Source organism: Acanthopagrus latus, chromosome 13, assembly GCF_904848185.1.
Source record: "Acanthopagrus latus isolate v.2019 chromosome 13, fAcaLat1.1, whole genome shotgun sequence".
Taxonomy (NCBI): Eukaryota; Metazoa; Chordata; class Actinopteri; order Spariformes; family Sparidae; genus Acanthopagrus; species Acanthopagrus latus.
The window spans coordinates 19,584,200-19,605,457 of record NC_051051.1 but is presented as its reverse complement, the minus strand read 5'-3'; the positions used below and the strand labels follow the sequence as shown (position 1 = coordinate 19,605,457).

Genomic DNA, 21,258 nt, shown 5'->3' with positions numbered 1-21,258 from the left:
ATACTGTGCCTCCCGAGGCACCTCCTGAGCCATGGTGGGCCCACTTTATGTACAGCATTTTGTTGGAAGTTTCTTCTTTTATTTAATGAAATAGCGCTCCTCTGACTTTTTAAACATCGTTCGCTCCTTTACTATTTTATCTGACATGAGAACAATCTCCTCAACAACTTGAAATTTTATCTTTCACAGTGTTTCCATGAAAAAAAAAAAGTTGGACTGTACTCTTGATATCTGTCCGACCACAACTGAGAAGATTAACTTTTTTTTCCCCCAGGAAGTTGGAGTCAAAAAAAAATCAGAATTAGTAGCTAAGGAGACAGAAAAAGACAAAATTAAGAAAATGCACAGTATATACACTTTAATGATAAACGAATATTAAAACAAACAAATTAGAATCAGAAGATTAGTCATAAAAAAGCTCTGTCTCTAAAAAGGCATTTTCTCTCTCTTTTACATTAAGAAGAAGGCTTCAATCGTCAGTTTAGTGCGCTTAAATCTTCATCTGATGGCTTTGTTTCCATTCAGCCAGAAAGGAAAATGGTGCAGTGAGGTCAGTTTCGGCATTGTTCCCTCTTTTGTGTGTTTTGTTCCCAGTGTGTTTCAGATTTCTTTGAACCTAGAAAAAAAGGTTACAGATAATATTATATATATATACAGTATGTAATGCTATCAAATACAATAGCCCTGCTTAAATGTTACATTTTGTTCAGATTGTTAAAATCCTTTTTTTTTATATCTTTGTTGTATTCCTTATTTATAGGAATAGTCAAGAAATGCATTTATTGCCTGGCTGGCAGAGACTTAGACATGAAGACGGTTAGTTGAGCTTAGCATAAAGACTGAAAACAGCTCTGTCCAAATTTACAAAAATAAAATAACTACAACTGCTTACACCTCTAAAGATCACTAATTAACACAAATTATCATGACTGATTAATCAATTCAAAAATACAATTCAAAACCAGTTTGTGGGATACGAGGGAATTCTTTACATGTGCTGGTATATTTCATAACCTCCTGAGAGAGTAAAACTATTCCCTCCATTTTCAGACTGTGTCTAGGAATTTTTCAAATGTTGAACCATTAATTTAATTATTTTTTTCTCCTGGACTGGTTACCAAAACAAAAATGGTTTTCAACCTCAACCTCTAGCAACTTCCTGAGATAAATTTAAATGAAGGGAAGTTTCTTTAGCAGTTTCTTTACGCAAAAACTGATGCTGCTGCCGATCCTCACCCTCTGACTCGAGGAGCACGTCTACACCAACCCTGAGCTTCCTTGTAAACGAGCCTGGACAAAAACTGTCAACAAGAGCAAGAAAGAAAAAAAGTCAGTCAGTGCGTTGTTGACAAATGTGCTGGAGAATCACATTTGTCAGGACAGTCAACTAATCTACAACATGACTGGAATAAGCAGTAATGGCCAAAAGCCTAGCTGTATCGTGATGTCATTGAATAAAGTAATGTTTCTGACCAGGCAGGCTAAGATGTCAGCAGAGATGAGCATGTAGAAGACGTTGTTCCAGCCGGTGGGAGAGATGATGCCGGCTAACAGAGGGCCCAGAGCAGCTCCTACAGAAAAAACAAACACATCAATACACAAATATACAGATATCTTTTTCCTTATATGACATAACATATGGAATAAATAACATTAAACACATTATAATTCTTTAACATGTCATCGCCATTTAAAGCTGATATCACAAACTTGCTAGCAAACAATAATATTTTTATACTTAAAGGGGACGCAGGAGAAAATTAGTATTTATTGTAGTGTTTTGTGCGCCTGGACGTGAGGGTAACAGCAGTGTTTTTTTGGGTCATAAAAACAAAACAATGAGGTAAAAGCAGCTAAAACCTACTCTAGAGCTGGGGGGAACAATAAAGTTGATGATAATTTTAATTTGATCCGTTGTTATTATTACAGATAATAACTGGAGGAAGTTTAAGAAAAAATAAAATAAAACATCAAGATGAGGATGTTAAACACTTCATACGTACCTATTGAACCGGTCCCGTCAATGATTGCCGTCACTGTTGACAATGCCCTGGAGTTTCCTCTTAGACTCTCGTGTGTTCCCTGTTACACAAAATACACCATCAAAGTACAGAATGTGTTGTTGATTTTAAACTGATGTTCACTACTTGATTTGTTAGGGCTCAATAGATGGCAGGGATATAAAACTGTGGGTTTCCAGAGTATCAGGTCTTACCAGGTCAGCAGATACAGCAGTAGTAATAAGGGCGTACGGTCCATTCACCAGGCCTCCACACAACAGCAGCATACCTACACATGGAAGGAAGTGTTAATAAAGACTTGTTTTCATGAAAATCTATGTTTTTTGTCAATTTTTGTTGTCTGTGAACGACCCAACAAAGCACAGAAAACAAGAAACACAGTAATGAAGTCTTACCAATTGTAGTACCAAGGCTCCTTTGTCCAATGTAATTATAGAGGAAAAGCTAGAACATCGACAAAAGACATAATCAGCAACATCACACATTCAACTTTGTGTTTAATGACTGATTAGAGAAATCTATGCTATTTCATAAATGATCGTATCATCGCACCACCACGTACTTCTCCCACTCAAGTGAGAAGTGCCATGTGCGAATTTAAATATCTGTACACTAAAGATGTCATGAAACTTTTCATGTTAACCTCTCCAATAATGACTCCAGAGGCCTCTGACAAAACATCTTTTTTTTTAAGCAACTTTAAGCTCATCCTTGTGTTTTTCCAGCCCAAAACGTCACTGTTTTGGTTAATTTTGAGCTGTTTTCAACTTAAAACCACAGCAGCAGACAGACACAGTTAGCAACTAGCTGGTGAACACGGAGGAGCAGTTAACAGTTGTAGAGACAGACATTTCCTTTGGAAACCAGGAGAGACCAGAACTAAAGAAAGTGAGTATTGGCGTCTGAATCGATGCTAATGTGATGCTGCATAATATGTACAAAAAATCTGTTGGTTTAGGTTTAAAGATTTATTTTTTTTAGTAAGAACTACTAGATTGAGGCTGACAGACAGGGTCAAAAAGTTATAAAATTCAGAAAGAAGGCATAACTGAAAAATACAGAAAAACTACCATTACCTTTTAAATGTTGGAAAGAAGCTAAGGAGCCACTGGTTATAGGGATAATCTAGAAAATGTGTCGACAGACATGCTGTCATAAAATAATTCAATTTGTTGGATGACACTCACCATAGGGGCAGCACCAAGCAACATGACACAGCAAGTTGTCGCTCTCCCACCAGTGTAGTCAGACACAAGGCCGGCCGTGATGCCTCCTGTGGAAACACAACACTTTTGGTCGGATCATGTCTTCTAAAATTCTAATTATTGAGGCCTTAAAATAAAACCTTATCAGATCAAGTGATATAACTGAACAGCCAGGGCTCAAACCTTACCTACGATTCCTCCAACATCAAATAGGGTTGACATGTCTCCTGCCTCTTTTGCCTTAAAATGTGCTGAAATGAAAAACAGACCCAATATTTACTTTAAAAAAAAAAAATAAATAAATAAATAATGTGGATAAATCTATATTACTGAATACATAAATTATATCTGAATGTGTGTGTTATTACTGACCAACATTTGAGATGTAAAGTGGAAGCCAGTACAGAAAAGTGTAGCTGACCAGTTTTGCGAACAGCAGACAGAGAGAGAACTCCACCACTCCCTGTGAGAGACACAAAACACCATGAAAGCCAGCCGAGGAGCCTTTTTATATAAAGACAGTCATGTTGAATATACCAATATTTCACAGTATGACAAATGACTATATTTCTCTGTAGACTACATTTATATCTAATCTAAATATCATAATTTCATCTCAGTGTAGGAGGAGCAGATTCAATTCTCAGTTCTTCTCAGATAGCTTAATTTGAATTTTAAAAACTTGAAATTTTAAAATCTTTTTATTTCTTAAATCACCATTTAAGTTATTATGCGTGACTTCGTATGCGATTATAACTTCTTTCAAATATTCCTCATCGCAAAGGTTTTTGATGCTATAGTGTTATTCCTGGACCAACACCAGATGGTGCCAAAGTGCAGAGTTTTCAAATCCAACAGAAAGTGGATTCATGTCTTTAAAACACACGTACACATTTCCATATTTCCATGGTTTCCACTCACAGGTATACAGAGAGCTCCACAGAAGCTAATGGCCTCGGTGTGCTCCTCAATAACCTCCACAGACTCTGTGGTGATGGCACCGTTCACAGTTCTGTCAGTGTGGGACGAGTTCTGCAGGAGAGGTTCCGTCTCACCGCTCTCCTGGTTGCCCTTTGAGTCAAACACACTTGCATGAGTTCTAACTGTCTTGTGGCAGATCGATTAATATGGTAAATGTTTCTGTTTTGACTCACGTGGTGTTGAGGAGGAGTGCAGTCGACGTCCTCAGGTTCTGGAGAGGCGAGAGGAAAAGATGAGACTCAGAAAATGTTCTTTTATGGCAACTTAAAAGCAGAATTAAGCTTTCATTTACTTTCAACCAGGAAGAAGAAGCAGAGGATCCCCGCGGAGGCGATGATGAGCCCAGGGACGATAAAGGACATTCCCCAAGCTGAAGAGACGTAGACTCCTGCAATGAGGGAGCCCAAGATGTTTCCCACTGAGGTGTGGGAGTTCCAGACACCCATGATGAAGCCACGCCTGATCGTCAAAACAAAAGCACACACAGGTTATCAGCATCAGCTGTTATAGGTTAATTCCCCTAATAAGTCATCAGTCACCTTCAAGAAATAGTTCAACATTTTGAGAAATATCAATATTGCTTGGATGTTTTATGATTTTCTGTGGGATTAAGAGCGATATCTGTTATATGGAGCTGCAGTCAGGACATGGTTAGCATGGCTTTGCACAAACATTAGCGGCAGGGCAAACAGCTAGCTGGGCTCTGCCTACCAAAACCTAGAGTGACTTACAGCACACAACTGCAGTAAGGGAAAGACGTGCGAGCATTAGATCAGTTTGTCAGACACAGTTGGTGACACAGTTTTGGTTTATGTCTTTGTGCGATCAGTTCTTATTTCCTCTTTTCTCTTCTGAATCATAACTTCTTTAGTTCTTGACACGTCTTCTTTGTCATTGCTGTTATATTGACTGTAGTAGCTGCTTGTCCATATCTGTTTTATTGTTAGTTTTATGCCTTCATAAAAGTGGCGCATTATGTGTTTTACTCCTAAACTAGGGACAAGAAATGCAAACTACTAAGGGCTAGATGTCCTATGCATTTAATTTATATGTAATAATGCCTACATTTATAGCCTGTCAAACCAACATAAATAAACAGTGGTACCAAACTACAAACTGATGGTGCATCAGGCACCGTATCCGTTATTCATTAAAAATATTCTAGCACCACAAATGTATGCTTTTACATTTATGTTTGTGTTCAGATTAAAAAAATAGTGTACACAATGCTGAATACCTAAGTCAAGAGGTGCTGGTGGTGTATTTGCAAACTTTTGTGGAGCCATGTTCACTGTTTCCTCATGCTTTCGGTTTTCATGCTGAGCTACTTAAGTCAGGTTATGTTTTCACGTGTCTGTTAATTTTTTTAGCAATGTTACGTAAACATATTTGACATCCTGTCGAACCTGTTTTCTTTAAGTGGACTAATTTCTATCGTGCAAGTAAACATTCATGTCTGCAGAAGACAGGGCCCTGGAAAGGGTGGAGCCCATTCAGATGGGTGTGTGACTGTTTACTTTGAACAATTTTTGACCTTCCACAAATATCTAAGAGGCAGTTTAGATATATATTATGTGGACTTGGATGCTAGAGGTCTGAGACAAATCAAAGCCTAGTCTCACTGTGCTGTCCAAACGTGACAAACGCGTGAGCCAGCCAGCTGCAAAAAAAGCATTTAATCCTGCATAGTCAGCGGGACTGCTCCCTGTTGCACATTGAGCAGTACTCACTTCCCCTTTCCAAACCAGTTGCCGACACAAGCCACCACAGATGGCCAACCGGTGGTCTGCATCAGCCCGTTCATGACCTGCAGGACGCAGCAAACAGAGGGAGAACCCAGTGTGTTAGCTTACTGCATTTAAGTCTCCTGACCCTACAACCCTACAGACATCTGACATATGGAAGAGAATGAGAGAGAGCCTGCGAGCAGCGATTGTCAACATTCCCACACCGAACCTGTGTGAGCCCAAACACTCCTGCGGTCTCATGATGCAGCTTTGAGTCATGTGATGTGTGTTAGTAAAGCCTGACTAAGCCACTGTGAGATCTCGGCATTTCTGAGGGGAAGAGATGATGTCATAAATGTGTAAATCTGTACTGACCCACAGAGCTCAGAGTGATCACACCTGTAATAAGGTAAAATGGTTGTTAATCAAAAGTTTCTTCAAAAGATTCTTTGATGTTGGTGCTTCAGTCTTTAAAAACTCTCTTTTTCAGGTTTCAGATGTTGCATCGTGTCAACTGTTTTTTCCTAACAAACTCACAAACTAATTTAAAGATCTAGTGAATGTGACTTTGACTCATTATTATTTATAGCATGACTAACATTTCCACTTATATTTTCAACCAAGGTTGTGGCTACAGTGAGGATCATGTGATCTCCGTGTGCAGCTCATCTGACACTTGAGAGCTACAAGCAGCAGTGCCGCTATGAATGGCGTACGTTATTTTATTATTTTTTCAACTGCGCATGCACCATAACAGCAGACTTTTGGATCAGTCAAGTTGGAAATATATTAAAAAGAAAGCAATCGCAGGCCGCCGAGCTGCCACAATAAATGCGCTTGTTGGGAACATTAACCAATAAACAAATGTTATATCAACATGAATGTTCTCAAAAAAAGTGTTGATTATTTTGTAAATGAACCACCAGAGATATTTTCTACTACTTTCAATATCAATCCATCATTTCAGTCATTGCTCTGGAAAAACATCAAACATCCTCTGATTCCTAATTTGAAAACATGACATTTGCTGCTTTTCTCGGTTTTATCTCATGTAAATTGACTATTGTTTTTGACTTTGGATAGAATAAGCCAGAAATCTGCAGACATCCACTCTGGACTGGGCAATTATATAAGCATTTTTTCTAAAATGAGTAAACTGGAAAATTGTGTTTTCGCCATTACATGAGGAACTTGATTCACACCATAAATTCACAGCAGTAATATCACTTTCAGTGCAGTGGCTCTTTGTCACCAGACCAAGGGATTTGAAAAAAAAAAATGAACTGAAACTAAACTCTGTCTTTTGTTCTAGGAGAACTGAGTGTGCCTCCACACTGGGAGCAACATTCATCTTGTTTGGAGTCAAGTGACAAATGACACCTGGCTGATGTGTGTTGGTATGGCTGAGAGTTTGGTGAGCAGTCAGCAGTCACTGACTGCCTTCAACTGCTGACAGCTTTGACTGTTCTAAACAGCTCATCTGATCTCTGTTCTTCCCGTTTTCTGCCCTAAAGCAATTCTGCTGTATGCAGTAGTTCTGCCTGGCAAAAACAAATGAGGGGTTGTTGATCACCATTCAAACCCTCTTTGAAAAGTTAGATCTTGATTTTCTTTTTGTGTGGACGTGAAAATTCTGGCCTACTAGTAGCAAAAGTATGAATCATTTAAGATTACATGAAACAACTCTTGGCACTGTCAACACTATAAAAACATGCAATTAGGGAAGGACTAGTTGTGGATAGTGATAGCTACAGCATAGTTGCAGAGTTGAGGCGGAGTAGTTGGTGGATTGGGTAAAATACTTCCATGTTATGGGTGAGTTATCAACATTTACCAGGAAGTTACATATCAGCCATTATTGGGCCTGATACTGGTGTATATGGTAGATATAGAGCAAAACACATGTGATAAAAATACTTAGAACAACCATCGTCTTACGAAAATGCATATCCATTTTAACTCTTATCACAATACGGCCAGTAGTTGTTGAAATCAAGTTTCTTGACAGAATGACAAATCAGCGGACTTTACCAACTGTCTGTCTTAATGACACTTCTGCTCAAAACCAGAACCCATTAGGGAAACTGTGTTTAAACCCTGCTATTGTGGTGTCTTTACCTGGATGAAGGCGTAGTACCCTAAAGAGTGGATGTTCAAGTAGAAGCCCAGGCCAAACAGACATGTGAACAACCCACTCATCAGCATCCCGAAACTCAGGTAGTACCGCAGAGGTAGGCGCTCTCCAAATATCCCACTGTGAGGAAGAGAAAGAGTTATGACTCAATATACCTCACACCACACACTGAGACAAAGCGTAACAACTGTCAGCAACAACAAGTACAAACCTGATAAACATGCCAATGGCATAGGCAACCAGGAAGGAGTTGTCCAAGTACCCAAACAGCGTCTGGTAGTTGTTCTGGTCTAGAGAGAAGACAACGATGAAACTGTTACCTTTCTCCATATCATGCTGTGTTGTAGACACAACCTTTTGTGTTTACAAAAATAACTTTTTTTAAACTTTTTTTTTCTGAGCTGTTCCTGAAGCTGTTAAATTGCCCTCAACACTTTAATTCTTTCCAGCCTCAGTATGTGCACTGCATCATACTGTGTACATACTCACTGCTCTGAGTAAACTTTATCTTTTTAGTTTTCCTTTGTTAACACACGACACACCCAAACCTACTTACTGTATAGCAAGTATTTGGGTCACAGCAAACATCTGTAATGTATTTCAGGGGATTTCTGCAACCGCTCAGGGTTTAACTGGCTATTTGATGAGCACATTTTTGCACGATACATTTGCTTATATATAAGTGCACTTTTGTCTATATACTATATTAAAATTCTGAGGATAAGGAAATCTCTGATATGCTTTCATATAACAAAATATCACTTATGATCAACTTCGTAGTGGAGTGTCTGAGTTGAATATAGAAGACGTACCAAAGGGAGCCCAGTCGCACCAAGTATCATTATCGGTTATGTTGAGGTCTGCAGGCTTTATGACTGTGGAGCAGTTCCTGTGCAGCTGACTCTGAGTATCAGACAGAAAAACACAGAAGGAAAAAGGTGAATTTACACAAAACTCTCACAAAGGTGAAAAATGTAAAAAAATATGTTTCTGGACAGGCTACAAGAAAATATAGGAGTGTGTTAAATGCAGCTGTCAACTTGTATGTGCAGAAAATATGCCTTTTCTCAATGTACAATCTTTATATTTCATTACCTAACCTAACCCGTCCAACCACCCCAACAAACTATAACCATAAAGAACATTCATACCAGAGATACTGCATGTTTATTAACCATTTCCTAAGGAAAATGAATCAGTTGTAATCAGCCAGAACAAAGCAACATGGCAACAAGAAATGAATATAATGATGCCTTTTTCATGATTTCCAAACACATATTGAGGAGCACCACACGGTTGTTGATGATACATGACTGACACTTCTCAAGTTCCTGCAAAAACCCTGTAAAAACGGCAGATTGAATTGTTTTCAGTTACCTTAACAATGCTGATAGGTTTCCGTGACAGATGGTATGCCGTGTAGAAGAGAAAAGTGAGGAAAAGAATGAAACCGCGATACCTGTAAAAGAGAGTTTGAAATGAACATATGGTGGAAAACAGAAGGACAAAGGACCATAATGGAGCCCAAAACAAAATAAATATAAATCTAAGCTGCGTTTACTGTATGTTTTGTCCTTTTTAATACAGTATTTATCATCTCGTGACTCCTCACATTCATCCTGTGACCCTTTAAAGGGGCCCTGACTCTGAGGTTAAGAACACTGGAGTGAAGTAGCAGAATATTAACTCTCTTCAACCTTATACTGATAATACAGTTAGACAGCCCCATTTAGGCCCAAATTAAAGAACTCAAATAAAATGGCATCCATTTGTCCAGTGCACAAATACAAAGCTGACAATGCCATTAATCGAGTATTTTTAGTTGACTGAATTAAAGGACATGAATGCTACCTCTGCCACTGTCTGAAATTGTGTCTGCAAAAACACACAGAAAAAAGATCAGATATAGAGCAGGGCTGTTGTATTCATTTGTATGACTGTACAGGTGTACCTAACACATGTAGATGTAGATCAGTGTTTATGGCACATTCAAGTGTAGGGACTCAATGATGTCAGCCTTGTTCAGTTTTTCATTATGTTTTTTTTTTTTTTTTTTATCACATACACTCGAAACATGGCATGGCACTGTGAGGGAGAGTTTTCAATTAATGTGAACTGTACATTACTGTGAAAGGCTTTCAAAAGTATTTCACAACAGAGAGATGTGAACGTAAACGATGAATAAAAACAAATGCTTCAACATTAATTTCATCAATCACTAGTACCAAAACTATCTATGATAATCTACTAGTTAATCAACAAAAAAGAAAATGATTTGTCTTCACGATATATTGATAAAAGATCAACTTTAGTTAGAACTAGTTATTCAAACAAAAAATATTTGTATGTGTCTATTGTAATTACCAGTTAACTCTTTTGAAGTATAATTTCATATTTAATGGCATTACTTCTTCTCAAATATGTGAATTTAACTATTTTTCCTTTTCCTAGTGGTAAAAATAAAGTTTGTGGGTTTTTCGACTGTTGGTTGAATACAAAATTATATTTTCCATGATGGCTGTTTTCGATGACGGCAGATTACTTGATAATGAAAATAATTATTTGCTACAGCCCTACTCAGATTAATCAATGATTATAACACTGTTTTGTTGCATGAATTGTGTTAGTTACAAGTTGTTTTTTTTTTTTTTTAAGAAAAAAAAAAAGTCAAAATAATAATAAAAATAGATGTGTTTTTAAAATCATTACTACTTTTTAAATTTCTTAGCAGTGTATGTTTTTTCCCCTCCAGGTGGGGAAGGAGTTTCTTACTAAAATGCTGAACCAGCAGAGTCTTAGTTGCTGTAATATCAGCAAAACAAAGTAATGAATACTCCTTACAGTGTCAGCCCACCCAGTGCAAGCACTTTGAAGTGATATTATTAGAAACTGAAATATTATTACATTAAAGTGCCCCTTGGCAAATTCCTTAAATGCTGGATGTCGACCGTATCGATTCGGTAAAGGCCAAAACTGTGTCGATAAGAGAGGAAGCTTTAAACTGTTTAAACAGTTTTTTTTTTTAACGGAGCTTGACGTGGCTCTGGACTCTCACAGCAGAACACTTCACAACATAACAGCGAAAAGAAGCAGTAGTAACGAGTTTGTAACATGTTTTAAGATGTAGAAAATGTGGTTACTGTACTGAGTTCGCTAGCCACAATAAAAAAAAAATTGACAGAATGTGAGCTTATCGATGTGGTTAAGCCAATCATTTACAGCAGGGAGATAAGTTAACACACATGCACAGCAGCTTGCTGCTCTCTTTCAACCCCAACGGCTGTAACGAGGCTGGAAGTGTGGAGAACAATGGGTATGGACGATAATGGAAACTTACCAACCATCTCGAGAAAAGGACGTGATAAGCCGTATGCCAGGAGCCAGGGACCGCTTCATTTTTCGATAAAATCTTCGTAAAACTTGACAGAAAAACACTCAGAGTTTGGTCGCAGACATGTTCTCGCAGCACTTCGTTATATGGGACAGTTAAGGCACAGCTGGGCTGTAGCTGACTTACTACAGTTAAATAACAGAAGGAGGAGATAAGCGGCCGTTTATTAACGAGCTATACCAGCAAGTTGGCTAACCCGGCACAAAAACAAAAGATTAATCGTACCCAATGTAAAAAGGACCTGGTAGATAAAGGTTGAAAGTAGACGCTAGCTGCTAACAGAGTAAAGCAGCGACCGTGTAGCCTCCTGGTGGGAGATACAGTCCGTAAACATCCAATAGTTCTCCATACTGTCCGGCTGAGTTTATATGGGCCGGTCCGGGTAGCCAGCCTACCTCCGTGCAGCTCTAACACTCCTACAGACTCAAAACAACGTCCGGTATGAATACAGAAACAGTTATTATTATTATTAGCCGGAATTGTTATTCCAAAGATTTTCCAGTCGGAGCCTCCTGGCCGGTCACGTGACCGTCTCCTGCGACGTCAGTACGGAAGAACAGGAAACAGCTGATGTGAGGAGCAGCTGATCGTCCTACGTGGTACCCAACATGAGGGACCCCTGTACGTGGTCGTGACAACACTATAAAGGTCGTCAGATGATTCGCTTTATAAGAAATAAGTCAAACACAATATCTGCTATTGAAAAATACCTCTTAATGTGGTTAACTTTTAAAATGTTCTCTTTTTCTTGTGTAAAAGTACAAACATGTTTATCACCAAAATGTACAAAAAGAAGGCTTTAAAAAAAAAGAAAGGTGCTCTTTGGTATGGAAGAGTTTAGAATTCATCACTGTGTTCTTCATTGCAAATTTGGATGGCCATCTTTATTAGTAAGGAGGTAGTAACAGCGCTGCATGATTTTTATCTTCAAGGCCCTGCTGCATGTTTTACTTGACTATCTTTCCAGTTTTATCTTATTTAGAACTTGTAAGTTGTACACTCGATCACAAGAGTCCTTGATTTTAAACATTCCCACTGTAAGGACCGAATTAGGGAGGACTGTTTTTCAGGTCTATGCCCCTCAGAAGGGGGGGATGTACTGTTGAAATTGTAAGACTAAAGTCAGAATTATTAGATAAATTATTAATATGACAGTAAAAGTCTAATTGATGGGGTAGAAAAGTCAAAATTATGTGATAAAAACCAGACTTGAGCCATGAAACGTTGACCCGATGCTCATAGTGGTAGCTGGCACTGTAAAATTTTAATCCTCTACATATTTTACTAAATAGAGGATTCACTGTTTCCACTGTCAATTCACAACTTTTAAAATCTTAACAGAATGCAAATTTTAAAAAATGTGGTTAAATTATCTTTAGAATATCTAAATATTGACAATATACAAAATACATGTACCATTATGTAATGACTATACTACGAATGGCACTGGGAAGACAATATAAAAAAATAATACAAAATGTAAATCTCTCTAAACCCATTTAGAGAATAAATGTAAGCAATTCAATGGAAATTAATCTATTATGAAAACAAACACATGCAAAAATCAAGACTGAAGTGGTAAATCGCAATAGGATCACACTGTAGGAATGATTGTAAGAAGCATTTAATTAAAAACATCACAAAATGTATATTTTCATCATTTTTCTGTTAAACACAGCCTTGGAGAAAATCGACAAGACCTAAGGAAGATTGATACAAATTCCACACAACAAACAGTAAATCCTCAAAACCTCATTCTCAATATTAAATACGTACTGTACTGTATTTACGTAGAGTACGCTAACATACAGATTTTAAACATTTTTAATAAATAAACTAAAAATAAGCTCATGTGAGGTTATAAAATATATCTAATAAACCAAATATGGCTTGCACTGAGAACAGACTAAGAACTATATATATGTGCTGCCAATCTTAACCCTTTATCAAGAATAGCAAAAAATTAAAAGCAATCACACAACAAATGCTTAAAACTGTAATAAAACAATTTTGACTGAACAGTCCCAAGCCTCAAAAGGTAATGTTCAATGTGGTTAAAACAGGAACTCTGGTTAAACAGTCTGTATTGAACTATACATTAATAAGTGACTCAGACAGTTCCTGGTGTCCACACCTGATTAACAGTCAAGTGTATGAAAAGCTTCACCTTCGGTTCATTAAATCCCAGCAGCTGAAGGCAGCAGGACAGATATGCTGATGAATCTGCAGCCTCTGATTTGAGAAGTGCCTCACCAGAGCGCAGAGCCATTATCACATGCAAATGACAAATCAGGCTGCTGCAGAATAACCACACACACCTCCATACACACACAACATGAAATACAGAAAAACTGTGACTGAATTAGCATCCAATCAATGCTATCCTACTACAGTTTTCAATAAGATATCTTTTTAATCACCAGTTTAGTCATTTTGATTTATAATCCAGACACCATCAATGCCTGTTCAAAATTTGGCATAAATCCATCAAGTAGATGTCGGGTATGTCACAGGATAAGTGAAAACTTGCAGGTGAAAAGACAAGGATCATCAAAATCTTGTGTATTCATCGCCTGTGAAAAAATAAATATCTGTTCAAAATGTCATGGCAATCCATCTGGTATTTGCTGAGTTACTTCTAGACTTGAAAATGGCTATCATTCTCCCAAAATGTTGAACTGTTCCTTTAGACAGGCAGCAAGGAGCCTGTTTGTACCAGACAACATCCACTCCAGTTCACCAGCTTACTTTATTGTAACCCCAAACTCAACATCGTTGAATGCAGCGCCTTGGCGTACTCTGTGGAAGAGACAAATGCTTCTGTCAACAATGTTTTCATGATTAGCTTCATTGAAGGTAAATAGTGGTGTGTGTAGAGAGTGAGGCAGGTGGCTGTGTGTGTTCAGCGAGTACCTTTGGGATTGTTGTGGAAGACGCAGTTGTTAGCGCAGGTGTCAGGGTGGGAGTCCCAGAACGAGGTTGCACAGCAGCAGAGAGGAGGGAGGTCCAACTTCTCCTGAGACAGACGTTCTTTCATCTGAGCTCTCAGAGCGTCAATGAACCTGCAGAGAGTTAAAATCAGCCCGTTTGTCAGCTTCACCTCGTGAAGACACATAAGCCCTTATTTCCATGAAGTTATTTCCATGAAGGAGATACTTGCATCAGACAGCTGTTTCAGTTTGTCACTGTATATTATATCTGTTCATATCTGTTTGGGTTGTTTTAACCTGATGATGTTAACAGCTGTCTGTTTCAACTAACCATTTGACCAGTAACAACCATATCCCCAGACTCCATTACAAATTGTGTGATTTGTTGAGTTGTTACAGGAGGAGAACATTCAACAAACTTTGTAAAACGGCTTTGACAAATGGGAAATAATTGCTGCCTTCTTGTAAATTTGACAAAACACTATATTAACATGTTTCTTTCCTTATAAAAAGGTCAGTTTGTCATGGCATCACTGTAACAGCCAGTCTGTTTTCATGTCTCATTAATGTCTAACCTCCCAACAGCTGTTTGAACACATTGTTTCAACTGATTTCACCATTTATGCCACACTTATAAAATAAGAGAACATATTGATGACAAATGTGTCAAATTTATTTTACAATTCCAGTAAACAGTGACTAATAAGGCTACTGCTTTGTAACTCGTGGAATAAGTCTCCTCGCTCCCATTTTGAGACTGGTTGCATTCAATTGCTCTGGAGGGTTAAATCAAATTTGAACAGCCTCTTAAATTTCTGTAGGATGCAGTTCAGTTAATTTTGTCCAGATGAAAGAAACCACACTATAAAATTGTTGCATTGTAGCACTGGTCTGATTCCTGTTCACACAATTTATTACAAACAAAATCAAAACCATATCCCATTAAGTTTTATTGATTGGTAAAGTCATTAATCAACTTTTCACATACGCAGTAGTGTTCGCTCAGATCTGTAAACACACTCTGTTGTATAAGATCAGCAGAGTTCCCCGTTAAACTTTAGCTACTTAATCTCCATTAATTACCTTGCAGCTACTTTCCCCTTTTCCTGTTTCTTCCTCCTCTGCAGCTCCATAGCTCTGTCCTCTTCCTCCCGCCTCAATCGCTCCAGAATCAACACCTCTCTTTCCTCCAGCTTCTGTCGGGCCTCCGCAAGCTGCCGAACTTTCTCCAACCTTCTCTCTTCCTCCAGACGAATATGCTCCTTCTCTGCTTTGATCCTTCAGTGGAGAGGGGAACGATTGAGGTGACATTTTCACTGGGACCAAAGAATCACACTGTACACAGAAGAAGAGTATCGAGCCATTTACTGTCAAAAAAGTTAGATCCATTGGTCTTTTATTATTGGTTCTGCTGTGAAAACATTATAAATAACTTAAACTTTGACAGCCATCTCTCAAAGCTACAGAGGTTGATAGATACTCTAAAGAGATAGTACATCAAAAAGAGGAAGTGATGCAGGAGAAAATATTGCGGTCACCTTGCCGTCCTTTTCAGGTGTTTCCTGTGCTGTTTGTTCTCCTTTACTTGCTCTCTCTCGATGTTCATGTACAGACGGCGGTGCATCAGGAACTGAGACTGACGCTGCAGAGAGACAAACTACTGTAACATTCGGTTTGACAGGGCTTGAACACACTAAGCCAAAGGTTTAATGTTTACCTGTCTTTTCTGTTCTTCTGCTTCGGTCAGAGGCCACAGGACTCGTGGGACTTCGGGGTTGGTCTGGATATTAGAAATAGGCTGTGATTTGTCAGGATCCCACGGCATAGGTTCACTCAGCTGGAAGTCAGAGTCAGATTACCAGGTGCATGTTTGGGGTTTAGATCTACTGTTAACTGATCATGATTAACATAAAACACAGGATTGAGACACCTAAATCATCACTGGTGCAGCCAGCTGATTGAGGTTGCTTAATACACTGAGTGGAGAACACCTTTAGGTTAAACGCAACTGTATCTGGAAGGTCTAAATCTGGTTAATCAATGTTCTGACAAAAATACCCTGATGTTCATTTTTCACAAATCTGCATCAAATTTGGCCCAAACAGCATTATTCATTTTTGTTCCTTGTTAGAAGCCTGGATCTTTAGTGAATCACAAAGCGTTAGAGGGAAATGGAAAATATACAAATAAACTACCATGAACTTTGTACACTTCCATAATGTTTTCAGACATGTGGTGAAGTATAACATCACATCTCGGCTGTAAATACCAGTCAACTGGACCATGCCCCAGGTTAACACTGTGTCATGACGCTCTATCAACCATCTCTTGGAATATCAAGTCATAAAGTTTGAACTATTTGGGTTTATGAGTAGACGAGAGACACCTGAGGTGTCTTATGTTTAAGATGTTTTAGGTTTCCTGATGCTGGACTGTCTAATCTGAAGAGGAGGCCTTCTGCTACTCTGAAGTGGAACACAGCTTCTCTTAATTACTCACACACATCTGGTCTAGCCTAGCTTACAGTCTGATTTGACAAACTTTAATTATTTGGACAATTAAAATGTTATGTTTGGCACAAAACAAACACCACACACTAATCAAGCATTTCCACCACAGGGCTTTTAACTAACCCCTATAATGCCAGAAAAGTTTTCCAAGCATCTGTGACAGCCACTGTCACGACTCAAAAGGTTAAATGTAACTTAGGTCTAGCTGCATTGCACATAATATTTAGTAAAAACTGACACAATTAGCATTGAGATAGAGGGATTGTGAGAGACCAAACTCTAAACAATGGATCAAAGAAATGTCCTGCACTCTGGGATTAGAAAACACAACAAAACAAAATATTCATAGTAAAAGGTGAAGCTGAAGAATTCTATGAGATGTGGACACTTTTTCTACAATTTATGAGTACCCTGACTGCAAATTCATGACTCAACAAGACAGTGAGACCTGCCACTAATTCACATTCTTCGAATTAAGCTCTGTATTCTTCTTCTAATTACAACTAGCAAGTTTTTTCTTTTGTTTTCTTTTTTTTTAAATTGGGACTATGGAATAGGAAGACCCTTTTTTCTGACTTTGTATATATTGTCTATATTGTAATTCTTAGATTTCTTGCTTTCTTTCTAGATTTTTTCCTTATTGCTGAGATTGTAGGGGGTATGTTATGTGTTGTGTTTGTTTTCAACTTAAAAATCAATAAACAGGGGTGCCATTTAGCTCAATTGGTAGAGTGGGCGTCCCACATACAGAGGCTTTGTCCTCACTGCAGCAGCCCTGGGTTCATGTCCCGGCCTGGGGCCCTTTGCTGCATGTCACTCCCCATCTCTCTCCCACCCAGTTTCCTGTCGTCTCTTGAGTTGCTCTACGAATGAAGCCACGTAATGGCGAAAAAATTCATGTCATGAGACTGTAACTATGAGTTTCTGCTTCTTTAACCACGAATGTACTGTAATAACATTAATTCAATAATTTGAAGGATATTAGAGGATGTCTGCATATATCCTTTAGGATTTCATTTTTTAAAAAATGTCCACACAGACTGAGGCATGATAAAGCATATTCATTAACCGTTTGCTGAACGAGGGGATACTCGTGTTGACTGGTGAAGAGATGATCGTCTCCTTCATCTTCTTCTTCCTCAACATCCTCCTCTTCCAATTCCTGCTCTTCCCTCAGCGTGACAGATCCAGCTTTCTTTTGGATATAGAGGAAAAATATTTTTTTATTACACCATGAATACACACAATTATAGGAACTATAAGTTTATAAAAGAGGAACGAGTGTGAGACAGAGGCACTCACATGTCTGGTTGGAGAGATTTTCCATTCACCTCCAGGAAGTTCTGATGTCATTTCCCCATGCGGGATCATCCGACAGGCAGCCAGTCTGAGTCTGACCTGCTTCATGCCCTCAGTCATCTTTAAAAAAGGACGTGGAAATAAATAATCCTCCAGATTAATCACTGTCACATTATTTATCCCTCACCCAAGGAAACAATACAATCATTCTGACTCTGCAGGCCAAATAGTGAAGAAAATAGGACCAGATAGAGCTAGCTGTATATTGCAAAGCAAGCCACTGGGTTCAATTACTATATATTACAATACCCTCTCACCTCCTGAGAGCCCTTTTCTGCCACCCTCTGTTCTGCAGCACCACCGGCACCAGACATCAGCTTTTCACCAGCAGACACATGGTGTGTCCAGACCTGAAACTTCCTGTGTGGGAGTCTTCTATCAGGTTTTACCTGGATACAAACACACAGTTTTACATTGTGGAGGTCAATCTGGGATATTATGGTATCAAAACAGTTTGTCAATTGATGGATGAATGAGTGAAACATCAGAAAAAAACATTCTACAATTCTGCTTCACTTCATCGTAAACAAATAGACTGGACTGTAGGTTGTATAAAGTCATTTAAATAAATGTGCAATAGGGATGAGCATTTCCACTAGTTTTTGACACTTTACAGACTGCGTGTGTCAAACAAATTACTAAAATAACGTGGTTATTCCGTAAATTCAAAATACTGAAATATGCATGAAAAAAAGTCATTAAAAGCTTGTGAAATCTCAAGAATGCTTCACTGTTAGTCAAAGTAATATCCTTTTTACCAGTGGCTGTTGTCTCCTCTTAATGAATCGAACTTGCTGTGCCACACGATGGCGTACTTCTTCTTGAAACCGAAGAAGGCTCTCTTCATTCTCCCTCCTCTTTTCTGCCTGGATCTCCTCAGTTAACAAAGCGAGAGACTAAAACAAGACATAAGAAGATTGTTTGGGCTACTACAGTTTGAATAATATTTGCTGGTGTTTTGCACATATCTCAGCATCAGTGCATATGTTAACCCATAAGTAACAAGCCATTATATCAACATATCAACAGGCTCATATTTACACTGTAAAACCCACAACTCAGAGTGTGTCACAATTCTTAAAAAAACAACAACACCAACCAAATATAAAAGGAATTAATATTTTATATTAGATGTTTCCTTATTATAGTGCTTTATTGTCATTTCCACAGCTTATTATCTTGGGGTTTTTTTGGCATTGATTTGGAGTCACTGCATCACCTGAAATGGAAGCTACTGAAAAGAAATGTTTAATTTTCATTACAAATATTTATATAAATTAGAAAAAGCAGTGAAATGTGTGTAAGGTGTACAGATACATTTTGGTATTGGTTTGGAGCTACTGGGTCACAGGACATGGGAGCTATTGAACAAAAAGCCATTGGCTTACAAATACTTTTGGAAAAAAAAAATACAGAACACCTTTGCAATTAAAATAAAGTCAGTTTAGTATTATTTCTTTTAATATTCATCATCACTAATATTATCAAGTCAGGATGAAGGAACATTGTATTTGTGTAAATCAAACAAACAATCGGATACTTTCTTGATGGTCCAGCGCGAGGTTCTGGGAGGCGAGCTAACCGTCCTCCTGCTGTTAACACCGGGCGAAACTGAGGGAGGGACGCCGCTGGGTGTCCCCGGTGTGAATGTCTGGCCAATATCAAACCTAAAACTAACTTCACCTCAGCCGACCCTGGGGTCAGTAGCAGCCCAGATAAAGAAAAACAACATTCTATGTCAAAACAAACTCTTCATTCCCCCAGCTTGTAGGCTGGCTGGTCATAACGGTCTCTAACAGTCTGACAACAGAGTTAAAGCTGGCTTTGCTCATTAGCGTTAAATGCCAAACTCACACACGGGTGCTCCAGGCAGTCATGTCCGCCCTCCACCCAGGCTCCCACCGCCACCACCTTCGGGTTCCTCTCGGCCAGCACCTTGTTGGCTCTGGAGGATGGCGGGTCCGTCTTGCTCCGGCTGACCGAAGCTTTACACCTGCGGTTTGCTGAAGTTCTAAGCCGGCTAGCACTCATTGCTGACGTTAGCGTCTGCTAATTTAAGCTAATGCTAACCCACGGTTTAAGATCCTCTCGGTATCCAGTTGCCGTGGTTACACATCGACGTAACGTTACAGAAGTTTTCTCTACTGTATTACGCACTGACACGATTATCTTGTTTTGCCAAAGCAAAAGCAAAAACTGAGTGAGAAACCCCTAAAACGTTTGTCTGTGGACACCAACAGATTTGTTTTGTTTGAGTTTCGCTCACTTCGTCTTCTTTAAGTTTCTGGCGGTTGCCAAACAGCTGAATGGCGTACTACTGCCCCCGTCTGGACAGGAGGATCCACAAATGCCTAAACACAATGGAAAACGGAGATCCATCCATCCATCCACCCATAATAAATAATAAAATAATAATCATCACATTAGATTAGATTAACAAAATACTAAATATTTTTCACAGCAGCCTGGTGGAATTAGTTAAATTAATTAAATGACCCCAATCACTACCTTCTCTCATCAGCAGGGAGCGGTTAAATGGGCAGAGCTCACAGTCAAGACTTCAGGTTTCTTACAGAGCACAGGCAATATTCAGATTAACTAGATTTCCTGTTATTTTCTATTATTGATAGTCTTTTAGTATTTTTGTATTCAGTTTCTTTACACTGTAAACAAGCAGCACTGGACTTGAAAAGGTTTTAACTGATGAATAGGTCTCTTTTGTGCCTGAACTGTTTGGTCAACCTTCAAACCCTCGGAGTCCACTGAGAGTCAGTTGAAGTGGGTGAGACAAATTGTGGTATTCTCTCAGGCTCTGACCGGTTTCTGCAAACTCTTCAAAGTCACATTGAATTGTTTTAGCTTTACTGTCCTACTTTGGATTTATCGTTGCCACAATAGTGTCATGCTACCAGCGAGAGCAGGAACATGAACGCAAGTAATGTACAGATAAAAAGCTGTCTATTCTTATGCTGACCAGGATGTTTTCAGTCTGAGTCACTC

At 38.7% G+C, this 21,258-nt stretch overlaps 2 protein-coding genes across 5 annotated transcripts; both read right to left on the bottom strand.

Annotated features, from left to right (window-relative positions):
• Positions 1–341: 341 nt before the first annotated feature.
• slc37a2 (solute carrier family 37 member 2) lies at positions 342–12,017 on the bottom strand. Of its 3 annotated transcripts, none has more exons than XM_037119563.1 (19): positions 11,685–12,017; positions 11,406–11,487; positions 9,446–9,527; positions 8,881–8,971; positions 8,280–8,358; positions 8,053–8,188; positions 5,938–6,014; positions 4,500–4,666; positions 4,381–4,418; positions 4,148–4,297; positions 3,599–3,689; positions 3,415–3,477; positions 3,209–3,294; positions 2,417–2,465; positions 2,216–2,289; positions 2,004–2,082; positions 1,474–1,571; positions 1,237–1,301; positions 342–616 (listed from the first exon to the last, which is right to left on the bottom strand). In XM_037119563.1, exons 2-19 carry the CDS (start codon positions 11,462–11,464, stop codon positions 601–603), a joined length of 1,500 nt encoding a protein of 499 aa, XP_036975458.1. In that variant the 5' UTR covers positions 11,465–11,487; positions 11,685–12,017; the 3' UTR covers positions 342–600. The 3 variants fall into 3 exon arrangements, with proteins under 3 accessions (XP_036975458.1, XP_036975457.1, XP_036975456.1); XM_037119562.1 differs by having other exon boundaries at positions 11,406–11,584; positions 11,685–12,016; XM_037119561.1 differs by having other exon boundaries at positions 11,406–12,016.
• Positions 12,018–13,065: 1,048 nt separating this feature from the next.
• ccdc15 (coiled-coil domain containing 15) lies at positions 13,066–20,555 on the bottom strand. 2 transcript variants are annotated; one of them, XM_037119564.1, is made up of 10 exons: positions 20,113–20,555; positions 19,017–19,154; positions 18,516–18,647; positions 18,202–18,318; positions 17,969–18,094; positions 16,107–16,226; positions 15,928–16,031; positions 15,473–15,667; positions 14,373–14,521; positions 13,066–14,258 (listed from the first exon to the last, which is right to left on the bottom strand). In XM_037119564.1, the coding sequence occupies exons 1-10, from the start codon at positions 20,287–20,289 to the stop codon at positions 14,209–14,211; spliced, it is 1,308 nt and encodes a 435-aa protein (XP_036975459.1). In that variant the 5' UTR covers positions 20,290–20,555; the 3' UTR covers positions 13,066–14,208. The 2 variants fall into 2 exon arrangements, with proteins under 2 accessions (XP_036975459.1, XP_036975460.1); XM_037119565.1 differs by having other exon boundaries at positions 16,107–16,169.
• Positions 20,556–21,258: the final 703 nt, after the last annotated feature.

What these genes read in the sequence shown, in the direction of transcription:
- ccdc15 (XM_037119564.1), bottom strand. Translation starts at nt 20,289, where the DNA reads ATGAGTGCTAGCCGGCTTAGAACTTCAGCAAACCGCAGGTGTAAAGCT. An exon ending in CAGAAGAACAGAAAAGACAG is followed by an intron (nt 16,032 to 16,106) that starts GTAAACATTAAA and finishes GTCTCTCTGCAG; the next exon opens with CGTCAGTCTCAGTTCCTGAT. An exon ending in CACCTGAAAAGGACGGCAAG is followed by an intron (nt 15,668 to 15,927) that starts GTGACCGCAATA and finishes TCTCCACTGAAG; the next exon opens with GATCAAAGCAGAGAAGGAGC.
- slc37a2 (XM_037119563.1), bottom strand. Translation starts at nt 11,464, where the DNA reads ATGAAGCGGTCCCTGGCTCCTGGCATACGGCTTATCACGTCCTTTTCT. An exon ending in TCCTTTTCTCGAGATGGTTG is followed by an intron (nt 9,528 to 11,405) that starts GTAAGTTTCCAT and finishes TCTCTTTTACAG; the next exon opens with GTATCGCGGTTTCATTCTTT. An exon ending in GTGCGACTGGGCTCCCTTTG is followed by an intron (nt 8,359 to 8,880) that starts GTACGTCTTCTA and finishes TCTTCTCTCTAG; the next exon opens with ACCAGAACAACTACCAGACG.